We start from the raw sequence: 26,200 nt of genomic DNA, 5'->3' as shown, positions 1-26,200 counted from the left end.
TAGGAAAATAATTCTATATAACAACATTATATTAAAATAGACTTCTATCAGACATTCTCTATGTACGTAAGTTAATTTTGAAAGTCCTTATTTTATTACAGGACTGATTAAAATACAAAAAGTAGAAGTTTCATTATCACTTTTGAATTTCGTATGACTAAATCTAAAGTGTTGATATATATACTTTTTAGTCACAGAGATAACTTTCATTAAAAGAGGAAAGAAGGAGTCTGATGTTAAAAAGTAATTCTCATGTGACTTCGGAGGGGATTTTATCAGAAATTCGTTCCCAATACTTTGAACAAAGTAGGACCCCTTTGAAGACCTGAGACCACCTCCCCCGTTCCCTGGCCCCTGTGTGCCCTTCTGCTCCAGGGAACTCTTGTCACCTAACTCTCTCTGTAAGTCACCCATTCCTCCGTGTGTCCCTGGTGCTCCTGCTAATGGTGGGAGGCTATGAAGTGATGCCATTTGAGAGCTATTTCCTTGTGGGTTGTTGGACAGACACAATGGTGTTCCCCAACATTCTCTCAGTCTGACTAGCTACAGAGAGTCGTCAGGGACCCCTGAGAATCTTTCACTCAGTGAGGAAATGGAGAAGATCAAGTGCGTGTGTTTGGTGTGGGATGGTAAGCAGCAAGAGGGCAGGGATATCCCTCCTATGACCAGGGAGATTGTCTTTACTCTAGTGGCCTGTTTTCACCATATCCTTGGCCGTTATTAAAAAGTCATAATATAGACCATTTAATAGTTGCCTTTCTACGGGGCAATATTTGAGGACTGTGGCAACCAAAAAAAATTTGAGTAGGTATATTAATAATTGCTAACTTAAGCAATTAAGTAACTTAACCAGTGTCAATTAATATGTGGCCAAGCCAGGAGGTGAACCCAGGAAGTTGAGTTTTAGAGCTCTGTCTCTTACAAGTATAAATTAGACTGTCTTTTGGAATAAGCAGGATGAGAACCTGAGACATACTAGAGTAAGTGAGCTAATTCTTGCCCAGATGAGGAGTACGAAGGCCCAGGAGTGATCTGTGGGAAAACACTAGCTTTCCAGGGCATAAATATTACACTTGTTTTAAACAAAAGTAATAAGGTTTCTTTCCTGTATTGCTTCTTGGATACATTAATGTGATAAAATGTGATAAAACTATGGCAACCAAAAAAAAAAATTTGAGTAGGTATATTAATAATTGCTAACACTTAAATTATATACTTAACTTGAATATTCAATACATATTTTCTAGGTACTGTTTTAAGCCCTTTACACATATTCACTCTTTTCTACAACATAGATCCCATGATGTGGATTTTATTACTAACCCCATTTTGCAGATGTGAAATCTAAGGCACAAAGAAATTAAGTACCTTAACCAGTGTCAATTAGTAAGTGGCCAAGCCAGGAGGTGAACCCAGGAAGTTGAGTTTTAGAGCTGTCTCTTACAAGTATAAATTAGACTGTCTTTTGGAATAAGCAGGACTAGAACATGAGACATAACGAGAGTAAGTGAGCTAATTCTTGCCCAGATGAGGAGTACGAAGGCCCAGGAGTGATCTGTGGGAAAACACTAGCTTTCCAGGGCATAAATATTACACTTGTTTTAAACAAAAGTAATAAGGTTTCTTTCCTACATTGCTTCTTGGATACATTAATGTAATAAAATGTGAGGGATATACATGCATTGATTCCTAAACTTTTCTAGGAAATACTCTAGACCAGGGGTTGGCAATCTAGGAAGGCCTATGGCAGGCCACCTATTTTTGTAAATAAAGTTTTATTGCAACACAGCCGTGCCTAGGAAGCTTTGTATTGTCTCTGGCTGCCTCTGTGCTACAGGGGCAGGGTTGGTGATGGTGGGAGACTGTAACATGGCCCACCACCCTAACATTTTCCTGTCGGACCCTTTCAGAGAAAATTTGCCAATCCCTGAAACTAGTCCAGAAAATCATGAGGGTCCAGCCTTCTGAAGCACACACTTTGGACAACACTGGGAAAGACCTGTTAGAGATCTCCAGGGCCAAAGGGAGTCAGCCAGCCACTCGTGAGCTCATTTAGCCCTCGGACATCCATGATGGTGGCAACATTTAGTTGTTCTCATTTATTTATCTTGGTTCCACACAATGCTTTTAAACGGTGATTTATTTCCAACATTAAAAGAATTAGATTTCAAATGAAAATAAATTCTTGGATTTTCTGGCAGACAAGACAAAGCCTAGGCTAGTCTTACTGCCAGGCCAGCACAACTGGAGCTAGGTGGTGTCCGCTCCTTACAAAGGGACGGGCATTCTCCTCAGCCCTCACCACTGTCTGCATTCTTCTTACACCAGCCCCCTTTCACCTTTAAGTGGCCTTCTGGCTCCAGGAGGCATTTCTATTTGGGAATCCCAACTTAGGCCAGTCCCTTCCCTTAATATAGGGCAAGAAACTGAAAATTAAAAAAATAAATTAAAAAAAAAATAAGTGGCCAAGGCAGTTGGTGGGCATCTCCTGTCCTCCTTCCCCAGGATTTATATCTGGGTGTACTCACATTTTAACACTGTCTTTAACACTCCTTTCCCAAGGCTTAAGATTACTGGGATGCATCAAACACATGCTTGTGTAACGTAGTCATCTGTACGTTTTCAAAATGATTTCATTGAAAGAGTAGCACACGTTACAGACTCAGTGTGCTTGAATTCCTTTAATTTTCACAGTGGTCTTCTTGACATTCCACGATGACGGGAAACACCCCATTCCGTGGATTCAGATATCCTGGGCTGTGTTTCAGGAGTCATCACGGGAGGGGGAGTTAGTTTCCTGACGTTCAGTCATCAGCTTTGGGAGTTGAAGAACCCAAGTCATTTATTAACTGGCAGGAAATACCTGTAGGAGAGATGATAGCTAAGCTTGTTAGCTAAGCAGGACTTCAACAAATGAAAAAAGTTTGCTCTATTAACATTTTAACCTTTCTTGTTTTCTGGAACATTTTGGCTTGCTGTTTATGGTAACAGTAATGTGCAAAAACTAATGATCAGTACAGTAACCAATGGGAAAATAGAATTTCATTCCTAACATTCCATTGGACTGACAATGTCTGTTAAATATGACCTTTAATTCCAGATTCAACTTGTGGTGGAAGAATGAATAGATTTTCCAAAGGTCTGTTGCTGAGTAAATTCTAATATGAAAATAAGATGGTAAAACAGAACTGATTATATCTAACTTCAAAACATCCTGTCATTTGCTTCAAATAGTAAATATCCTAGCCTTTAAAATCAACATATTATTAATTAATGTTTCAACAATTTCAGGGTTAGACTTTTTTGTTTTCTGACACTATTCTAAGCCTAGTTGGGGAATATACCTTAATTGAGAAATTTTCAGCAGGTTTTTTTTTTTTTAACACAGTTAATCTTGTCAGTCTTTTTCAGAAAGAAATACTTTATTTAGCAGTAATTCTTTTTCATTTTATGGCATCATTCTTTTTCCTAGAATTTTTATTTTACAATTTTATTTGAGTAAACATTTTTTATACAATTTTATTAAACATATACAGTTTTATGACCTCCATAGATAGTTTTCCTAGTGAGTGGACTCTTTTTTAATTATAACTGCAAGTATTTGCCTGTTATGATTCAAGTTTAGATACTGGCTAGTGTCCATCAATTTTCCCAAAGAACAAACAGTGCCTTCTATACCAGTTTTATTTATTTTCCTGATGACTGCTCTTTCCTGAGGAGTGGTACAGTATAACCCAATGAATGGTCTAAGTTCAAACAAACTACATTTATTTAACAAGCATTTATTAAGCACTTCCATTTATTAACGACTTGTGGATGTAGAGATAAGACACAATTCATAAGTACCCAGCTTTTTTGTTATTCTTTTCTAGAAATTTTTGGATTCAGACTGACTTTTGTTTTCACTTCCAAACTTTTGTGTTTAATTATCAAGGCTTCATCAACTCTTGGATTTCTACCCTTTCATTTTCAATTGTTACAGTTCTTTCCTTCACAGCCATAAAATTGTGACTCACTGTTGGCTCCTTCCTTTCATCCTAAAAAAATGATTGAGTGTAGCATTTTTAGATAACTGAATTATTTTTTAAATAATAGAATCAAGATAAAATTACAAAGGACTTTATCTTTACAGAGGACTTTATTCTTTGAAGATGCCCCAAACTCTTTATGAGCATAAACGGCTTCCAGAAATAATGTTATTTTAAATATATTTATGAAAAATTATAAAATTCAATTTAATAATAACCGCAAAGAGGGAATTGAAAGCAATTGTTTTTTTCTCATTATTGCAACTCTGTGAGGATTGACCTATTATTTGGATTATCACTATGTTGAATGTAAGACGAGTTCTTGGCTACACATAAGTCTTTTTTTACCACAACCTGTGTAAATAGTGACTCCTTTCAGTGGCAAGATTTTGGAAGGACAACAGGTAGAGAAGAAAGATTAACCGCTTTGCAGCTTTTCGTCACCTGTTCATTTTCGGTGATTACATTTTTCAAGGAAATTTGCTCTAAATTTTGCAGTTAATATTAAGTAAATACCTTTAAAACCTTTGTGGTACCCACAAACGTCAGTGAACACACATAGGTCACATTCCGAATATAATTCCTTGATAATAATTATATCATGATCTAGGAAAGAAAATTGTCTCTTCTTCCTTAACTGGTTCATAAATATGTCCACCTAAGAAAATTCCAAGAACGACTTTTTATGCAGATATGCTGAAAATAGAACTGGGTGGAAATAAAAAGTTTGTTGTATGCTTTTTATATATTATGTATGTGTGTAATTTGGTATATTTGTAATACAAGCTTTCATTTATCAATATAATTTCCTGCTAATTAAATTTGTCACATGCAGGGCACCTGGGTGGCTCTGTCAGTTAACCGTGTACTCTTGGTTTCAGCTCAGGTCCGATCTCAGTTGTGTGATTGAGCCCCACGTCAGGCTCCACACTCAGTGCACAGTCTGCCCCTTCCTCTCCCTCTGCTCCTCCCCCTACTGTCTCTCTCTCTCTAAAGAATAAACAAATAATAAAATCTTTAAAAAAAAGATAAATTTGTCACTTATACTTGGCAGCATGTAGTCCTCAGATTTAATTTCTGTTGTTATAGGGAATCATCATAAAACAGTGTTTATTGAGTATTTATAATGCAGTATCAATTTGCTAAACCATAAGTACCTAAAAAGGAGCAACCGATAATTTAAATATTGAGAAGTGTTAACAATTTCTTGTGACAAGGGTGTCACATATTGGAATTTATACTTGTTACCATACATTGAAACTGAGGAATGTTAAAAAAAATTGTTAAATATCTTGCTCTGAATCATAATTCTTCTGATTCTGTCCTCATTTCCACTTCTAAGCCCCTTAATGTACTGCACTGGAAGTGTAGTTAGTCTAGAAACTTCTTTCCCACACCATCTCCTTATCTCTCTCTGTCTTCCAGAGATATTGTATCAGTACCAGAAGTGGCCTAAGGAACCTTTGACTGCCAACATTGTGTGTAATTTGAGAAGCACAGGAACTCCATCCAAGAGTGTCGCTCTCTCTCTTTCTTTCTCTCTCTCATGTTGTGGTGGCTGACATTTCCTCATTTTGAGTTTTGAAGCCTTTTTAGTTTTCAGAAGTTCCTCATTAAAATATAAGTACCTCACAGAGAAGTAAGGTTCTGCAAAAAGGAGGCATAAGTTAAGTGTGATGAGAAAGAAGAGTGGACAGAAAACATCGACAGTAAAATTCTACCTCAGTCCTGACCAGGCAAGCCTCAAATTCTGCCTCCTCAGATGCCCTTTTTCCATAGTACACTTGTCTAAGTTTTCGGTCTTTCAAATTCACCCTCCCTATCTCTGCTTTCTTTCATAGCCAGGCTTCCTCTTTTTGCATTCACTTCTCAAAAGGTGGTCACGAGTTCAGCATTTCCACACTATTGAAACTGATTCCTGTACAGTTACCACCAAAATTGCAATGCAAAGTTAAAGGCCTTCTTGGTTTTGACCATTCTCGACCTTTCTAGTATACTTGATATGGCCACACCTTCTGTGAAATTTCTTCACTTAAATTCTATAAAACCACTTTCCATAAGAACTATTTTTAGTTCTCATATTTAGAGCTCTTAAAAAAATATGATATTTAAGTATAGGAATATCTATGATTACATTAAATCTCCATTCTAGCTTGAGTGATCCCAGACACATCTATAGATTCTCTGGCATTGTTTCTTGGCCAGACCTCTTACAAAAACCTGTATACCTGCCGGTGTATCCAGATGTCACATAGGCACCTCAGTTCCCATTACTGGATTTATTCATCCCACCCCACCTAAGTTTGCAGTTCTTTTAGTATTTCCTCTTTCCTTTTATGACATCATTATGTACCAGTTTCTCAAGCTGGAGACCAGAAATATATCCCCTAGTCCTCCCTTTTTTTTCTCTTCCCCAATTAGTTACTAAATATTGTACATTCTATTTTTGGATGTCTTGTATCCATCTCTTTCTTACCATCCTCATTGTACTCAAAACATCAAGCCTGAATTAATACTGTTATTTATTCTTATTGTGTATTCCCTTTTAGTTGGCCATGGAGCCTCAAAAGTGGTTTCAAATTTAAATTTAATTTTCTCACTTAGTTTCCTTTCATATTTTCCCTTTCCTCTAAGACAGTTCAGAAGATTATCAGTCATTCATGATGCATCCAGAAATTTATTCGGTAAAGATTGAGTACCCACCTACTATGGGTGTGGGATATGGCAGGAAGACAGAGTCCCACCATTCATGGTGCCAACATTCTATAAGGCCCTCCAGTAGTATCCATTACCCATATATCCGACCGTTCCTGTACTTTACTCCAGTAATGCCATGTCACCCAGGTTCCCAGAACTTTTCACTGCCATCTTGGTATGTATGTCAGTAATTCTGTTTGCTAGGAATATTTATCTCTAGTCTCTTGTCCCCACATTGCTATAGTGACCCCTGATATTACTCACAGGTATCCTTTGTAATGGATTGTCTTTGCCCCCTTCTCACCAAGCTGCTAGTCATGCCGTCCTTTGAGCCACTGAGGACTTAAAGCATTCAGAGAACTGTGACTCTATCTCCCATTCATGCCTCTGTGAGAGCAGTGGCATTGTCTTAGAGCATAATTCTAGCCTGTGTGCTTCACACACTAAACAGTGATTATATTTTTATTGAATGAACATGTAAATGTCTGTGATGAGAGCTTCTTGCCAGTTAACTTCACAGACCTGCCTGTAGAGTTGGGTTTTTCTGAAGTAACATTCCTTCCTTGGGCTAGGTGCCTGAGGCAGCTGAGAATGAAGAATTCATGATTCACAAGATGCTGTTAAACTGTTGTGATGCTTTCTGCTTATGCACATCAATTACCTAATTAGACATCTTTTGTTAGATCACGTACCTTCTTGTACTGTTCCCACAGGACAGTTTGGAAAATGTTTAAATATTAGAATGGAATCATTATAGAAATGTCCTTTTAAAATTAAATATATATATTTGTATATGTGTATGTGTATGCGTATGTAAATATTTGTACGTAGTCTTCTGTCTTTATACGTAGTGCAGGTGCTTTGTGATAATTTTAGTCCATCTTCCCCGGTCTCAGCCTCTTGGTAAAAGTCTGTTAACTGTCAGGGAGACTTAGTGTAACAGAGAAAATCCATTACTCCTACTAGAAAGCCAGCTCTAAGCTTGTTTCTTACTGAGGATGAGTCAGTAAAAAAAAAACTTGAAATAAAAAGACACAGAGACCAACTTGAAGTCACAGAAACATATTTCTGGAATTGCAAATGGCATATGCTGGTGCCTGTGAACCCCAAATATGCATTTTATGAATATTAATAATATGCGAGTTCACTTTTGGAATTTACCTTTGATGTTTATATTACTTTATTTATATGAATTTCTACCAGAGCTTCATAATTCATTCTGTGAAAAGGCCCTGGACTTTTTACACAAGCTCTAATGGGCAGTAGCACTTCTTTCCTTTCATGTGTGGATAGCCAATAAATTGCGTTGAAGATTTTGAGGGAAATTTCAATAACTTGATTTTACACTTGTGGAAATGAAGACACAAAGACCTTAAGAGACTTCCTTGATGTTGGAGTATTATTGATGGACTCTTCTAGAGCTGCTCCCATTATACCATCCCTAAGATTCATGGGTTGTTTGGTTTTCTTGGATGTCATTAAACCATAAATCAAACTTGTATAATCCCTCTGTGTTGATCAAGGTTCCTACCTGATCCCACTCCCGGCAGCAGAACTAGCCAACTGTGCGGATTTGGGGACCCTCTGCCAAGGTAGGGAGCCAACATCGTCCTCTGGAGTCTGTTTCCTACTTGCTATTTTGGATAATGTGGTTGTAATTATGTAGATATTATCTTAATTTTCACTTGAGAAGCCAGAAACCAGCAAAACAGAAGAATTTCTGGATGTGTTTTAGCTGTGTGGGTGCACAGTATGTACACTGTGGAGAAAGAATGCATTCACACACTGGACGACCATATTGCCATAAAGCACTGGGTTTTTAAATGTGAATGATTATATGCTATTAAACAAGGATTTATTTCATTTTTCCCTCTTCTTATTCTCAAGAGTATTGCCAACGTCCTGTGTAAATATAGTCATGCAATATTTTCAAAAAAGTATTCGTGTGTAAAAAACAAGGGGAAAATTAAGTTAAATATTCAGTTAACCTTGAGACAAGACCATAAGGCAATTTATGGTGTACAATATAACTTAAATATTAAGATAAAATTAGTTATGTTAAACTAATCTTAATGTAATTGTATCATTATAATGCACAATGACTGTATTATGGCCGGTACTCCAATTATATATTATGTACTAAATAGTTGCATGCTAATAATATATAATTAAAGTCACATAAGTTTTAAAATAATAAGTATTTTGCTTTAATTTTATCATTGCTCCTCCTAATTACTTATGACCCATTTTCATCCATTTATTCTATTGAATATTTCCTTATGAAGTAACACGTTCTATGTACCACATTAAGAATCATGACAATGCCTTTTGAAAAAGCTGAATCTCTTATTAAGAGGATCATATCCTGAAAGTAGACAGAAACCTAAGCTCTCTTCTGTGGTTCCAGTGTGGGAGTAGTCAGGGAGAAGAGATGTAATTCAGTATTCTGTTTGCTTCTTTTCTGAGGCAGTATTTTTTGTTATTATTACTGATGAATGATTTATGAAAATAAAGTCATTACATAATTTCCACACACTCACTGTAGTCTTAAAATAGTTAAATGAAATAGAAACCTTAATTTTGCTTAGTTCAAGATCTGAAGGGTTTTTTAAACTGTTTTTTTCTTTTAATCTGAGATACCTATAGTACTGATTCCTTGAGTCAAAGAGTGGATGCCTGGCATCTCCCCTCTCCCCCCGCCCCCTGCCATGTCCTAAATGGCCAAAAAGCGTTTTTAAATTCATTGATGTATTTTACACTAAGATAAATATAATTTATTGTTCATGATTTTAAAAAATACAAACTTCAAAAAGAATCCTCATTTTTAAGAATTATATATTACTTTGGAATGGAGAATTATTTTAATTAAAGATATATATTTTGAATCAAAGAATTTCACTTTCAGAAGGTAATAATAATCATGATCACTTAATGCATAATCATGTAAGCGTCTTAAATTTAGGTAATATTTTTAAAATTGAGATATATGACAAATAGTCATTGTACATATGAATGTACATCTAATACGAACATACTCCTAAGATAAACTAAAGGGGAATTGTGTGTTATTTTACTACCTATACAGCTCTTCCAGAATCCCTTAGAAAGTTATAGATTTGAAAGTTATAGAAAGTTATATGTAGTTATATGTAGAGAGAGTATATAGAAAGTTATGTATTCGAAATCTTTGAAAGTTTTAATAGTATAAGAAGCATAGCTATGAGAATGTCTCCCCTGTAAGGCTTGTCCTTACGAAATCCATTTTATCCATCAACATTTAGTAGAGTTATTGGGATCTATAAATGATACTATACATTTATATTCTGCATAGTCTATACATTTCATTCTCTTTTGTTTTTCTTTACATTTATCTTCTCAAGGAGAAATACATTTTCCTCTGAGACTTTACTTCTCTGGCCTCATTGGAAGACTAACTTAGTTTAGATGATTTTTCAAACTGATAGGTATAATACAGACAGTCTTCTCTAACCTTTTCTTTTTGCAAACTTAGGAAATTGCATTCTAGAAAGATTTAGTAATTCACTATGTGATCATCAGCCTGTTACTGACAGACCTCGGTCCAGAATCTACATGGTCTTCCTCCTGTTCCTTGGTCTCAGCTCCAAACTCTTGTGCAGTATGACACCAAAGGACACAGGACGTGATTCTTAATGTGCCATAGGCAGCATTGCTTCATTTTATGCATTGTAACCTTAGAGTCTGTTGTATTTAGTAGCAAGAAGTGGTTTCTATGCCTCCTCTATATAGCATTAATTATAGATTGCTCATCCATATTAACTGTCATGTGCTCCTTGCAAAATTACATCTTTCTCATCTTTATTACCAGCTACTGTAGACTCTCCTAGTACTACACCACCCACTGTCACCACTAACATGCCTGTTACTAATAGAATCGATAAACAAAGGAATGGTAAGAAATCATTACCTTTTATATTTGTGGTATGTCTGATGTGATAAAAATTGTATTCTAAGAACGGGATATCTAATGTTCAAACAGAATCTCTGTTATTGGACTTAATCGGTACATTTGCACATTTGTGAAGATTAATAAGATAAATAAATACCACTTGACTCCCTTGAGTTCCTTATTCCAATGACCGGTGGTCTGAGTACATTTCCAGTACTACTCTTGTACACTTTTGCAAAAACTGCTTTCAAAGGAAGCTTTTAGAGAAAAGCATTTAATGCAAAGGAATTAATTTGCTTTCTACCAGATATCTAAAAAACATATTCATGGTATCTTGTCAGATTCTTCTTTTCAGGAAACTAGTTTAGTTTCTTAAAGAATTTTATAATTTCAAAAAAACTAAATTATGCTAGGAATGTAATTTCTCACTGAAGCCAACTTTATTTATGTTTAAGCGTTCATGTCATTTAGATCAATTTATATGGTAATACTTTGCTCTCTGTTTTTATTTGTTGGAAGAATAATGGTTAGAATGTGATTGCATATCAACTAAGTCAATTTTCAGCTGACAAAATTTCAATTTAAGCGGCAATACTTCTTGCCTCTTTTTCCGTATATACTTTTCTATTTATATTATTTGTAATTTGTAAATAGGGCAGTTATATAAGATACAGATGAGGAGAGAAAATGCCAGATAATGTGAGTTATTTAGTCTGCCACCTATACGGACTACATACATAGCCTCTTGGTAATTCAGAGTAAACGATTTAAGTCTCTTCTAGAAAAGAGAAATTCCAATCAGGTGACCACGCCGTTGCCTCGCATACAGTAACATTCTTAAATATGAGCTACTAGAAACAAAGGAATTTTTTCAACCCCAATCATTTAACTTGTGAGGCCAAAACATCTGTAATATATCACCAGGCACCAAAACCCAGAGAAAAGAAACCCACATAGTTCATTTTTTTCTTTGGCTTCACGGGTTACACCAACTTCCTCTGTGAGGACATTTAAATTGGAAGTATGGAATATTTTACATGAAACATAGATATAAATTTCACTGGGGTTATAAAGACATCGATTCAGGGAAGTGTTTATGGTTATTCTGGTAGTTACACCAAGGAGATTTATGATGGGGTGAACATTCCAGCAACCCCCAGGAAAGCAGCAGCAGCTGACGTTCCCAGTGCATATTTCACATGGACGCCAGCCAGTAGATGGGAATATTATAATTCTAACTAAGTATTTCACTCTTTGTATGAACATACAAAGAGCCTCTGTGGCATTCTCCCTCCAGGACTGGCACATCCTCTACTGCCCAAGAACGTTTATAGGATGCTTCAGAGTCCTTGACTTGGTGGAGTGGAACTGTATTCACTCAATCATGTCATTTCTGACATTCTCGAAGAGAGCCTTGTTCAGCCATATCTCTCTGCGTCATAACCTTCACTGGAGATTCAACAAAGCAAGCGAATGATAGAATCAGTTAAAATGGTGTGACTTGACTACATTAAAGAAAAAAACAATTTAGATGATTCTTGATAAAAATGTAATCTTAGCATTTAAAAATACTCAGCAGTCATCACGTGGTAGAAATATTCTCAAAATTATGTATTCAAATCTGTGTACTATCAGAACACTTTTTACCACATCCTTGAACCACCTAGACTATTGACTTAATAGTTTTTTTCTAAATTGACTCCCATTTTTACTTACACATTTGCATTTATATGGGCAAATCGATATCGCTTTTGTAAAGTCAGTACTGTTTATTGTAAAATAGAAATGAAAGCGAGAATAAATGTAATGAAAACTTAGTTATCGAATTTTCCCTGTATCCTATTACTTTCTCATATCCCTATGCCTGAAGCCTTCATTATCTTTTTAAAAAGGGAGAGTAACAAAGTGTTAGAGACAGACTATAATCTAATTAATATTTTTTCTTTGATGTAGTCAAATTAAAAATAACTGGAAAGAGAATTACTTGTTCACCTTGTGAATAAATGGGATTTAACATCATGTCCCGGACTTTCTAAATCATTTACATACTGTCAGCAATTTCAGATACACTTTTCTTATTCCTTGGGAAACTAACATAGTAAACATTTTCAGGCTTCTGATCTGATATATTAGAGAATCCTGTTTTATGCACTGTAAGAAAGATAGGCGCAACTATCAAATTTGTCATTTAACTTATCCAGTCCTTTAAATTCTGGATTATCGAAGAGTTTTGCCGGGTCCATCAATGACAATATGCTGGTGTGGGGGAGGGGCAGGGGTTGAGATTGTTTGATAATCAGACATATTTCTTCAATGTATCAATGACATTTGTTTTCCTAAACTTTATGAAGTGTTCGTATTTCTCTATGTAAAGTTCTTTTTGTTATCTTCAATGGGACTTTTATCTGATACCTCGGATTGTGCAGTAGGAAAATCATATCTTTAAGTTACTTTTCATAAACCGATATTTCAGTATGTAATGGATAATCTAGGTATTCCCACGAATAACTTTTGCGCCTCTTACATTACATTCTGAAGGAGAGCTCTTGGGCAAATTATTATTTGCATACCAAACCGTCTCTTCTGTGCTTGAAGCATCACTCCAGTGCTACTGAGTATTAAATCTTGTGGGGTCAACACAAGTAACCCAAGTAAGGAACTAACTCAGTCATTATTATTCTAAACACACAACTTACAGGTATTAATGGTATCACTGCTTCCAGATTCGTAACATACGTTTAACTACTCAAAAACAATTAGTCTCTGGATATGTGTATAGATTGGACAATCAATCTAGCTTTATATGCCAGTTATCTAAAGAAATTGTGTGTATAGGATAAGGAGAACTCCAGTTATATTACAAATGTGACTGTCATGTTGTGATTGCCTCATCACCAGTTCAAGGAAATCATTTTAACTCTAAAATAACATTTGGTTTATATTTTAACATCTCTCTTTTCAAACAAATATTTTAAAATCTACCTTTTGCAAACCTATATTTCATACTCTTGAATATAGAATAAATACATAATATCATTTCTATGTCTCCTAAGAACCCCTGAAAAGAGTGTTAAGAAGGACCAAAAAAATGATTAATTGGAGAAAGACTTATTGACAGGAATATACTGTTTTGATACCACGTCTGTACTGGCAAGCACTGATTTCCACTTTGAGGTTCTCCTTGACTGAAAGAGTCCTCTAATTGAAAAACGGGTATACTCTTTAATACTTCTTCCCCCCACCCCACCTCCAGAAATGTCTGTCATAAATTCTTCTGGCTTGGATGTCATTATTAGGACAATAGCTTTTGAAGTCTCTGGAAAATATGAGAACGTGTGATTGGCTTTTCTATTGAGACACTGTGCGAGTTGTTACATCTGAGAAAACCCCTTGACTGCTGGGATGGCCTGGCAAAGCCTGAATCAGTATGTCATAATTGTGCATTTTCTGTAGCACCAGTACTTAAGCCAATGTATTTTTGCAGCAATCCCAGACCCCTCCCACCAACTCTTTGGAGGACATTTTCTCTTGCTTTGACAGCTCACTCCTGGACATCGCTCATGTTGACTTGTTGGCTGCATTATTCACAAATTTTAAACAAGTATAGCAAGTAGCCTCCACTGAGTATATAAATACCTCATTCTAAGGCTTCTGAAGAGAGACTACTTGAAAATGATCTATAGCACAAGAGAATCAGTAACATAGGAGGTTACGTTGTTCTCTGTGCTCACATATTTTATTTGCTATCAGCAATATAACTCTAGGGAGAGTGCTGTATTTATAGGTTGAATTGGGCTGTCTCTGATGTGGATGCCCTTCTCATTTATAGATAACAGCAGATTGAAAAAATGAGGCAGGAAACATTTAAAATTTAAAGAAGAATATCTTAAATGTTTCCAAAACATTTCAGAAATGTCAGTGATTAAAAAAAAATAATGAATTTTAGTATTTTGCAATGTTTTCCTGAGAGGGAAAGAACCCTACTCTTAAACACATGCTTTAGGTCTCCATCTAGTGGTGGCTTTTCAGCGGCTCTGCGGGCACCAGGGAGCATACCCAGGATACCCTTAGGATCCTGGAATAACCCTTGGACCTCTGCAATTTGAATTTCTCCTCAGTTGTTCAGAATGTCCGTGATTTGATGTGATGACATACACAGTGTGAAAAGGTTTTTTAAAAATCTGAATTTATATCATTTGGTTTGAATATATTCCTCTAAATATTTTAAATTCAGAATATTTTTAGAGGAGCATGAAATCAACATCATTAAAATACCTGAAGAGATTTAGAAGCTAAATAACCTAATCTGCATAAGTTAAACCCACTTGTCCTCGGACTTGTACCAATTTTATGTATTTATATTGTTACATCTGGGGGTGGCAAAATTTTTAGCATGAGATTCTGACCCCATACTGGAAAAGCATTCCTTTAATAGTGGGACTGGAATTTGCATTTTGGTAGATATGGGAGTTTCCAGGGGCAGAGTTTTATATTTTTTCTACTGACTTCCCAACTTTTTTATTAAATCTATTCCCCAACATCACTTTAATCATATATTTCTACATTTTCTGTGTATACTGTTACTTAAACTACACCAAAATGTAAGCATGAAGAAAGATGACTGACAATAATGGAGATTCAATTTTCTTTCTCTGTATAGCCTATGATATTTTAAAATGATATTTTTCTTATTAGCTACTTATAGTAAGGTACCCTATAACATACACCTAGAGAGATTTAGCAAACCCTGGCTGGTGACTTCAAACTGCATTTATGATATACATATATCAGGCTACTTTAAAGACTGTCCCAAAAAGAAAAAAGCAGAACCTTCTTCTCCCAAAAGAGTTTCTTTTTAAAGCAACTTCGTCCAGTTAAAATTCTATCTGTAAATATGCTTTCTTTTCCCCCTTTACTTTGATACAAGTGACTATATTTATGGAATTTTGATGAAAAATCTGGTAAATGACTCCATAGGAGTAAATGCTACATTGGGGAGGGGAAAGAGAAAAGGAAGAATACGGGGCCGAGGGCACCAAATATGTATATGCCTGTTCTTTTTCAGGTTAACTTCTGTCCATCATTCCACTCAAGTTTTCATACCCTAAACTCTGTCATTCTTTATAATGAACAAAAAAATGATAATTTCTTGTTATAAGAGATCAACTTGTACATGAAAAGGTCATGAAAAAATTTGGGAATTCTATATCCAAAATCTATAGAATTAAAGAAATATGTGGGCAATAATTGAGGAGCAATGAATTATTTATAAGAATAAATAATTGAAAACTCTTTCTAAGAATTATAAATGTCAATGAACATAAAGCCAAAATATCTCAAATTTTCTGTGACTATGTGGAAGGTGTTTTATTAATTTTTTTAGGTTTTTTTTTTTAATTGAAGTGTAGGTGACACACCATGTTATGGTGTACAACATAGTGACTTGACAAGTGTGTGTTATGCTGTGCTCACAAGTATAGCTACCATCTCATGATACAAATGCTGTTACAATGCCATTGACTATATTCTCTGTACTGTACCTTTTATTATTGTGACTGATTCATTCCATAACTGGAAAACCTGTATATCCCACAGAAAGCATTTCTTTTAAATTGTGTGAAATTGTGTGATTATAAATTTGAATTGATAATTATATGTCTGTAAAATATAATTAACGGACCAAATCCTATTTCCAATGGACAGATGGAATTGTCTATAGAATTTCCATAGTGATTCAAAATATCCTTCGTCACCCTGAGGTTAAAGTACAGAGCAAGGTAGCAGAATGGGTAAGTGAACTTGTCCAGTTTCCTCTTTTTGAAAGAAAGAAAAGTTTGAAACTTTTAACCTCTGGAAATCTGGAAAGAACTCTACTGTCTGGGGTCCTGACTCCACAGATCACACTGAAACATAGACACTGTTACACTGTTCCTTATATACATTACGAATAGACGCGCAAGTGAGGTGTATGTTGATGCCTAGAAAGGAAGGTGCGTTTGAATCAAGGGTAAGCCTAATAGACGATTAATGTCTAAGGAAGAAAAGTACCACACAAATAGAAATATATTTTCATAGGTATCTTTATTTACTATTACATCCCTACATTTTCAACAGAGCTTTGAAAGATAGATTATATATTTTTATTTAATTGTTTGAATGTTTGATTCATAAACCAAAAAGCATAACAAAGTATATCATGAAAATATTCTGCCCATCGCTGTAGCTCATCTCCTTGGAGACCAACGCATCTGCTTAGAAATCATTGGGTTTTTTCCCCCTGAATTTCTTTGTGCATATGAAAGAGAGTAAGACTATAGAATCTGCTTTTTCCTCCTTTTTACACTAAAAACATATTTTGCATACAATTCTACATTGTACTTTTTTTTGTTATTGCCAGATTTACATCATAAGTATGCAGAGACCTTCTCTTTCTTTCTTTCTTTCTTTCTTTCTTTCTTTCTTTCTTTCTTTCTTTTTTAAAATAATGCATAGTATTCCATTACGTGGCTATCTGGTCATTAATTTAGCAAGTCTTCTACTGATGGAGATTTAGGGTATACTAATTTATTTAATCAGTATTCTGTTAATGAAACTTTTTTTGATTTCCTGTTTAAAGAAAAAGAACGTCAGCATTTTATTTTCTTGTCCTTACAGATACCACCTATGGGTTTTTGTTTTTGTTTTTGTCTCCATAACAAAAATTTCATTTTACATAGGTTTCTATTTTTTTCTGTTTTATTTTCTGTCTATATCATACTGTGGGACTTTGTACTGCTTTTTATATATAAAACTATTATAGTTCAAACACTGAATAAAGTCACTCTAGTATACATTTTGAGAAAGATGGGTTTTCTTATGCAGAAGATGTCAAGTAAACATGCCCTTGGTAGCAAAACAAAGTTAAATCATACATTGAGAGGTAGTGGTGACTATCTGTCTATCTATCTGTCATCTTTGGAGAATTATTTAATATAACAATACAGTCTTGAAGGGTCTAGAGTAAGAAAAGTACTATTTTCAATACACTTTAAAACAAGTTGACCACAGGAAACAATAGTATGTAAATAACAGTTCTATTGTAAAATTGAGGGGAAGAGCAACATTCTCTAATAGAAGTCAACGAAAAATGCTGCTGTTAACTTTTTGGATTGACACATTGAAGTCAGTAACTAATTCAAACACTGGGTGATATGTTTCATTTCCAAATGGAGAGCAGCTTTATAGAAAGAATACGCAAATAATGAGTCATGGAACTTTACATCAAAAACTAGGGATGTACTGTATGGTGACTAACAGAATATAATAAAAAATATTATTAAAAAAAAAGAAAGAGCCTATTCTTGCAACCCATTTACTTTCAAACATTCTTCTTTTTGTTTTAAGTCAGAATGATTTCAAGAGATAAAATTCTGAATTTTCATTCTCAAATAAGCCACTACTAATATTATTAATCTGGGAAATTAACATTCACTGGAGAGACTGTACCTTAGGCAGCATATAATTTTACATTTATATTATTACATGCATAGCTTTCAACGTAGCTTCATTTTCATCTGAAGCTAAACTTTACTGGACACTTTTCATTTAAGGTGCAAGATACCAAAACAGATGCTTGATACTAGAGAAAACATAAGTGGTGTCCCTAATTTGTATTATTGCTGTTTATAATTTTAAAATAATTTAATACTTTTTGTGAGCACTTCATAGGGTTTACATTCAATTTTAGGAATGCTTGCAAGGAAAGCTAACTGTGTGTATGAAATAAGACCTAAAAAACCCTTTGGAGGTGACACGGAAGTAGGAGGATTTCATATCTGTAAAGAAATCCCACTTGTGATCGTATTGGACAATGCATCATGGAAGGTTGTTATTTATATTGAGAGAGCCATAGTCCATTGCTTCTTTAAAAAGTCTGGTGGTGAGACCCATAAGACTGTTAAATAGCCACATAATAATTAACATAGTTCCCAATAATGTTGAACTCCTTTTGTTTTTTTTAAATGTTTGTATAGTTAATTTGTAATTTTTCTTACTAATATCCTAATGAGGTGATACTTACTAGAAAAAACATGTGTTATTGTACCACAGTGTTTGTTGAATGAAGAATATGGAAGGTGTTTATGTGCTTATCCTCTTGTGCAGCACTCAGTGTTATGGCTAATTTGAAGAATCACTAGAGTGGGACCATTATAATAGGGGCTAAAGAAGAAAGTACAGTGTTTCCAGACAAAGAGACTTGGGTTCCAATGTGGGATCTGTTACTTCTTAGTTGGGGACATTGTGCTCTTTCCTCTTCATGAAGCTCAGGGTCTTCCTCTATAAGGGTGGGGGAGCAGATGATACGTATCTCATTAGTTGTTGTGAGATTGAAGAAACAACCTTTGTAAAGTTCTTGGCATATAATGATCCAGTGACTGTTATCTTTACCTTTCTCTCAGTCCTCTGGCTCTCTGGGATTTTCCCAGGGTCTTATTCCAATAACAACTTATCTTTTGGGAGGAAAGAAACTAGATTCAGATATTTTTTAGAAAGTATTACCAGACTCACCCTTTCCATTGTATTTTTCAGCTCAATTCAACCTTCCAAAATTGGAACTACACTGTTTATGTGGTTAATATCAGGTAAATGACAGAATTAATAATTTGAAAAATAAAAAGTAGTGTCTAATTTAATGCTACTCTTCATCTCTCCTATTATACCCCACACACGACACCAGTACACACATACACACATGCACCATATTCATAGTCTTTCTAAAACAACTCTACGTCATTTTTTGCACAGAAATCTTCCATACTGCAGAAATTGGTTTTAACTTTTTTTTGATCGTGGATCCCAATCTTTTTAAAAAAATTAGTATGTATTCCCAAAATATATTTATGATTTTAAATAAATGTGTGTGTTATAAATATATGTTATATGTTATAAATATATCACAAATTATAAGAAGATAAATATATATAGAAGTTCTGTTAGTTTCATCTTACACCCCAGTGAACCATCGATAGCACCCCAGTTTGGAGTCCGATTTTTTTTTTTTTTACAAGATAAGACATCTACAGTCTGCACTTAGATTTTCAAAAATATCTTTTATTATCCTATTTGAACATTTCAACTGCCTATCGAATAGTGTCATCCACATATCTGCCTCTGCACCTTCTTTTCACAGTTTTAAATTAGTTTTCAAGTGTATTTGGTTAACCCTAAGCAGATATGCTGTGAACACAAGAGATGTCATAAGTTAACACAGAAAAAGGCATCACATGTTGAATTAGCTCAAGACATACGTTCTTAAACAAACTGAAGCAGATTTCTATATATCCAATTATTTAGTATAACCAATATGCATCATGGATCTGGAAAAGAGAGCAAGAGCACGCAGCTGCCATCTTACTTGACAATGGGAACCATTCGGTCTTGGGCACATGAAAAGAACTAGAACCTCAGGACACACATTTGGAAATACTGGCATAGAATGTTCATTTTGCCTCTTTCTTTTACCTCCTTAAATTTTGTTGTGAATAATGTGGCAGATGTGGTTGATAATGGATATATATATTTGTATTTATAGTTTTCACCTGAGCACGGGAGAGGACAAGATTAAAGTCAAGAGAAGCATTGTGAATGACCAAAGGTAACACTGACAAAGTCTTACAGAAAGTGTAACATTCTTTCTCTAGCTCTCTGTTTTGACTGGTAGAGAAATGAAAATAATGAGATAAGAGAGAGACATTTTAATCAGCTAGCACTTTTAAGTTATATCTTTGGCACTAGTGCACTAATTTTTTTTTTATCTTGTAGTTAAAACCATCAAATAGTAGAGAGGATAGAATGTACATCCAATGTAAAATAATTCAGAAGTAGAACATTTAGAATCTATGAGTTACTATTTTTAGTATTTTTCATTTATTTATAACCCATTACCTCTTAATTGAAATTTTGGAAAGAGTGTCAAAGAAAAAAAAATAGTTACAACTTTAAGTAAGGTAGTTATGTACAGTAGCTTATACTAATATGGATAATAGCTAATTTTTGGAAATCTCTTTTAAAATTTATATCAAGACTATGACTTAAGCAGATAGGTAATTTAACAGATACAGAATCAGTTGGCATGTAGAGGCCAGCTGTTCAGAGTGCTGTATAATTAAAAACAACTTAAATTCCTAAATGAAATAAATTTAGTTGTGTTCAGGTAGTCGATTACATTTCCAAAGAAGAGGAAAAAAAATAGTCGAAAAGCTAAAGTTCATAAGTCTTGCTCAGTTTCAGTTGACTGAATTGATTTTACAGATTTACAACCATAACAATGGAATATACTTCTTTTCAGGTGATATATTCTTACTAGGAGAAGATAAAAATAGAATTTCGTATTGGAGCTGACCAGAGAGTTTCTTCTTATTTTTTTCTTTTTCTGTTTAATATTAGAAAAGCAGATGTGTTTAAGTTATAATTGAAACTTTTCATTTTGGTATATGTGCAACAGACTGGTTTGAGCCATCTGATGAGGGAAACTTGTTTTTATCTTCATTGTTCTTTTTCCTTTATGATCTGAAGAACAGAATAATTATTTTAATACTATATTCTTGATGGTGATGGGACTTTCCTATTTAGCCAAATGATTTTTTCTCCAACCTGTACTGCTAGATCATGTTGAGCTTTGAAAAAGGGTTCAGAGATCTGGATCCCTTTGCTGGACACTTTGTCTAACAATTGAGGAAGCCCTAGTTTAGGGTGTCACCAACCGTGAATCCTCTTTAGGAAGTCAGCATGCCCTTTTTAGTGGACTTCCTGTGATTCTTCCACTACCCAGTATAGTAAAGTCAGCCATCATTAGTGTATGTCAGTACCTCAGAAACTCTTGCTGGAAAAACATTTAATTTAATGGAATCTCAGTTTTCTGTCAAACCAACAGGTAACTTCACAAAAAATTATAAGGAGAGGGAACCAAGACCATGTATATGGGAAAGTCCACATGTTTAGTTTTTCTTTGGTATGAATCTTTGTTTCAAACTTTTTTGAAATTGTTTAAAAAATCTATTGTTTAAAAATGTTCAATCATTTTAAAATTGTTTTAAAATGTATTCTTACAGTCTTTCCCCTTTCTTTTCTCTACTGCTCTTATGCTCATTGATGAACCTTTGCAGTCCCTCATAGTTTTTCTCAAAACCACAGTCTACTAGTTTTACACACAAACTTTTTTCCAAACTTTTTCTTTCAATTTGGTCATAACACTTAACATAGACCATAACCTCAGATAATGCTATCATCCTCTATTGCCTAGGCAGACAGGAAACCAAAGCCGCAGAGATGGGTTTATTCAAATAAAGGGTGATTGATGATAACAACTGATGGAACTTTGTGGAACCATAAACTAGTTTCAGTTTTCAGGATGAGAGAGGAAAATACAGAGATAAGACGTGTGAAAATGCATGGCCGTTCTTGGATTGCTGAATTTGGGCATTCAGTATTATCACAATGCATTGTACTCATCATGTTCTCAATATTCAAGAGAAGTAAAAGGTCATGTTCCCAACACTAAGTTCTCAGTAACTGGAGTAGCAAAGCTTATCTTCCAACAATAATTTAATCAGAGGATACTTTTCCTAAGCCATTTAAAAAATTATTAAGTTATCACAGTTCACCATTCTATTTACATCTATGTCTCGCTCAACCTGAAGTATGACTTATATGTGAACAGTGGGGAGTAGATCATTTTTGAGATAAATAGATTTTCGAACTGAATTATGAGAACAGTTCCACATTGTCTCCTTGAAATTAACACAGATATTTAGGGGGGAAAATGGAGCTCTTCTTTAATTTCACTTAACCTTGAATAGCATAGATTTCATTTAGTCTTTCTTCTTTTAGCATCACAAATATATCAATATTCGATTTCATTTTTATTGATACCTATATAATTTTATAAATACAAGATGCCATGCTCTCTACTGACAATACTTATTTCAAAAGCAGCGCTACTACCTTGACTTTGGCATGTTTTGATTTCTGCTGTTGACTATAGCTATGATTACAGTGGAACAGATAATTATATTATTTCAAAATGTAAAACCAAAAGTTTTGATGGGGCTTTTAGGATACATCTCTGCTTCTCATAGAAATATTTTCTTTTTAAAGACACTCAAGGTCAGACAGCCTGTAAACTCCTTCTGTAATATGCTAGGCCAATCACCATGTATATTTTAAGTATTTAAATTGTAACACATTTTTAAACAATGACACCCTTAATAATTTTAAAGTCAAATGATCAGTTTAGTCAGATTCGTTGGAATTTAATTTTTCTAAAACACTTTATTTTTGGCTCCAAAGAAATAATGATGAATTAAGTACAGGTTTGACCCTTTCTTGCCTGTATGCTATAAATATTACTTAAAATATTTCCTAAAAGAAATGAGGTGATAATGATATGATATGATAGAATTACACATGCGATATTCTATTCATACTGAGATATTTTTAACATTACAATTTATGCAGCCACAGGAGTCTCTGAGTTCCTTGGCCTATTTCTCCTGTCTCAACACTTCATGGTCATCCCTCTTACTACCATAGCCAAATGTTCTGTTCCTCCCCCCCCCCCAAAATCAACCAACCAGTCAGCAATTCCACCAATTTTATATCTGAAACATTTTTCTAGGTTGGTGATTTGGGCCCTTCTAGTTTACAATGCTACCAACAATCCCAATTTAGAAGGAAAAGACATTCAACAGAAGCTCTTAAAAAATAACGAGTCCCTGGATGAGGGCTTGAGGCTATATGCAGTGAGTGTGAAGCAACTGGGTAAGTGCCTTTAATTTTTTATATGTATTTTATCTAACTATTCAGGTTTAATTGAAGCAGCAACAACAATATTCTTCCTCTGTGCCTTGTTTGCTTATATAAAACTATTTTTTCTGATGATGCGATTCACCATGTTGGTGGCATAGTAACACATGGTGACATGGTTAGCATAAAGATATCAGCACCTATGAGTCAAGGGAATGAAAGAGGCAGAGGAGAGTTTAGACTTTATTTGGGGGACATATTCTGGAAAAACTAAGAACATGAGCAAAGTGCCAGGATCTCCTTGACCAGAATTGGCTTCAGCTTCAGGAGTAAAGAGTGTGTTATGTGGACATATGAGAGGTAAATCTTAGAAAAGGCAATTTCTTATTAGAAAACATCTCCTTCTCTTATGCTTTCTGTCCTCATTAATGTTAGCCTTGTCTTCACAGGAATAGGCCAGAAATCTGGGAGTTATCCAGGATTTAGTCATTTCTTACCTAGACAGCCATTCACATGCTGAGCTCCATCCACACACGTGGTACTGCGTGCACCTCCCCAGACACGCCGCCCTCCTTTATGCCTTTCTATGTCTTGCCCCCCCTGCTCTTCTGTACTCCCACCATCCACCTGCTTATCACATCACTGTTTTAAAGACCACCCAAAGGCCTCTTTCCTATGATGTGCTGGATGATGTCATCATACATAAATAGGAGTCAGTGCCTTTGAGCCTCCACTTCATGCTTTCCAGATACTTAGAGCACCGTACAAATTAGTTAAGACCATAATATTTGACTGGATTTACTTATGTTCTTATGGATATTTTCTTTAAACAGGAATCTCCTCTGGCTTGAGAACACCTTTTTTTTTTTTTTTTTTAACACCCCACTTCCCACCTCCCCTATGAGCACCCAGCACATTCCCTATCACTTAAATACTTGAAAAAATAAATGAATGAGATTAGATGGAAATATTTTAGAAAAATTAATGATCACAAATGTGGACAACAAAAAGTGAACCTATTATTCTAATGGTATATGATTACGTTATGATTAAGCGCATTCATAGAGATCAAGAGAGAAGAAAACTGACACTTCTCCTTATACACACACAGGAGGCTAAAGGGAGGGAAGCAAGTATTCCTCAGTTTCTAAGAGGCTGATTCCACCTGAGGCCAGAATCCGAGTGTAATAAAGAAGCAGGCATCCCTGCTTCGATGAGAAACTACTCATATGTAACGTGTCCACTTACACAACTACAGAGAACTCATAGAGGTGGCGGAATGCAAATCATCATTATGGACGTCATCATCATGAAGGGTTTCTGAGCCTCTGTGGGAAGGTGCTTGCTTATTAACAAATGGGGCTTCTTGAGGCTGGGGAGAGTACCCGTGCTACCTTTCACACATGAGTCTCCATGAGGAGGAGCTTGATGAATGGTGGCACTGTATGTGACGGATGCTCTGGGGGGGGCGGCCAGCTTCATCTCTGTGCTAGGAGGCTGCGGAATCCCAGAAAACTCTGTGCATACCTAGACATATAATTTACATGACTTAATTTAAATTCTGTGCTTTCTTGTTTTTCTGGAAGTGGGCCTATGAGGAAAAGTTTCTACCAATCGAAAATATTAAGAACAGGGGCGCCTGTGTGGCTCAGTCGTTAAGTGTCTGCCTTCGGCTCAGGGGGTGATCCTGGCGTTCTGGGATCGAGCCCCGCATTAGGCTCCTCCTCTGGGAGTCTGTTTCTTCCTCTCCTACTCTCCCTGCTTGTGTTCCCTCTCTTGCTTGCTGTCTCTCTCTCTCTCTCTCTCTGTCAAATAAATAAATAAAATCTAAAAAATATATATATTAAGAACAAACCCTGGTGATATTAAGGCTTAGAATGTAGAGGGGAAATTTCTTTAAATGTTTAGTTGGTGACTATCATACCGGTTCCCAACAGTCTGGTTTAACTTGCTGGTTTTTAGTCCTGAAATGACATAATTTTATTGTCGTTAATATATTACTTTTATTTGGATATTTTTAAAATTGTAAAATCTGAATTATTGATGTCATGACACTTGCCCAGAGAGTTTTCCAACAACAGGTGGGATGATTTGAGAATGAGGGCGGTGTGAAAGGCATGTGACGCTGGCTCACAGGTCTCTTCTTGCCATCCCCCCAGCAAGCTTCCAGGCAATAGACACTTTCAGAACAGCTGGAAATGTTTTCCATAAAATGCGCTTACAACTCAATGACAACACGAGTGATACATTGTTTTATAGCCTTTCCCCTTTGGAAAAAGATCATATTACATTTTAAATTTTTCAGGATCATCATTGTATGCAGTGTTTATTTTTTGAATAAAGCTTTATTTTACCAATTTCACCAGCCTATGATTTATATTAGAATAATGATATATGTTTCATGATTATACTCCCGTAAGTGTGTGACTTTGATTTGAATAATTTTTGTATCTGAAATGTACTAAATGTTTATTGTTCCTAATTTCCAAATGTTTACAAATTCTGGATATAAAAAACTAGTATTTTTAGTATTACATGAAATTAATACCTAAGTACCAACATCATCATTTTGCTCTCATCTTGCACTGCTAACGTCAAAGAATAGATTAACATTTCCATGCTGGCTCTTGTTTTCACATAGATTTATGTCCTGCTGATGAGGATCCCAAAGGCTTTCATTGGCCACTCATCCCACCTTCTGTCTACAACTTACCCTGTCCAGGGAAACAGGGCTTTTACGCTTCACGGACATGGTAATGCTTTT

The 26,200-nt window shown here is 35.2% G+C and overlaps 1 protein-coding gene across 5 annotated transcripts in view; it reads left to right on the top strand.

The window, feature by feature from the left end:
- ADGRG6 (adhesion G protein-coupled receptor G6) overlaps positions 1–26,200 on the top strand; it is a 132,903-nt gene that overhangs the window by 66,643 nt on the left and 40,060 nt on the right. For 3 of the 5 annotated variants that reach the window (XM_026504915.4, XM_048225908.2, XM_057311008.1), the window contains exons 5-11: positions 8,249–8,317; positions 10,573–10,656; positions 16,357–16,442; positions 19,222–19,274; positions 20,225–20,287; positions 23,309–23,451; positions 26,078–26,189. In XM_026504915.4, the coding sequence (XP_026360700.2) occupies positions 8,249–8,317; positions 10,573–10,656; positions 16,357–16,442; positions 19,222–19,274; positions 20,225–20,287; positions 23,309–23,451; positions 26,078–26,189 (610 nt within the window). The remainder of the gene's footprint in view (positions 1–8,248; positions 8,318–10,572; positions 10,657–16,356; positions 16,443–19,221; positions 19,275–20,224; positions 20,288–23,308; positions 23,452–26,077; positions 26,190–26,200) is intronic. The other 2 variants (XM_026504916.4, XM_026504918.3) reach the window with 1 other exon arrangement.

Source organism: Ursus arctos, unplaced genomic scaffold (genome assembly GCF_023065955.2).
Source record: "Ursus arctos isolate Adak ecotype North America unplaced genomic scaffold, UrsArc2.0 scaffold_13, whole genome shotgun sequence".
NCBI classification, from domain to species: domain Eukaryota; kingdom Metazoa; phylum Chordata; class Mammalia; order Carnivora; family Ursidae; genus Ursus; species Ursus arctos.
This window is presented reverse-complemented; position numbering and strand designations above follow the sequence as displayed.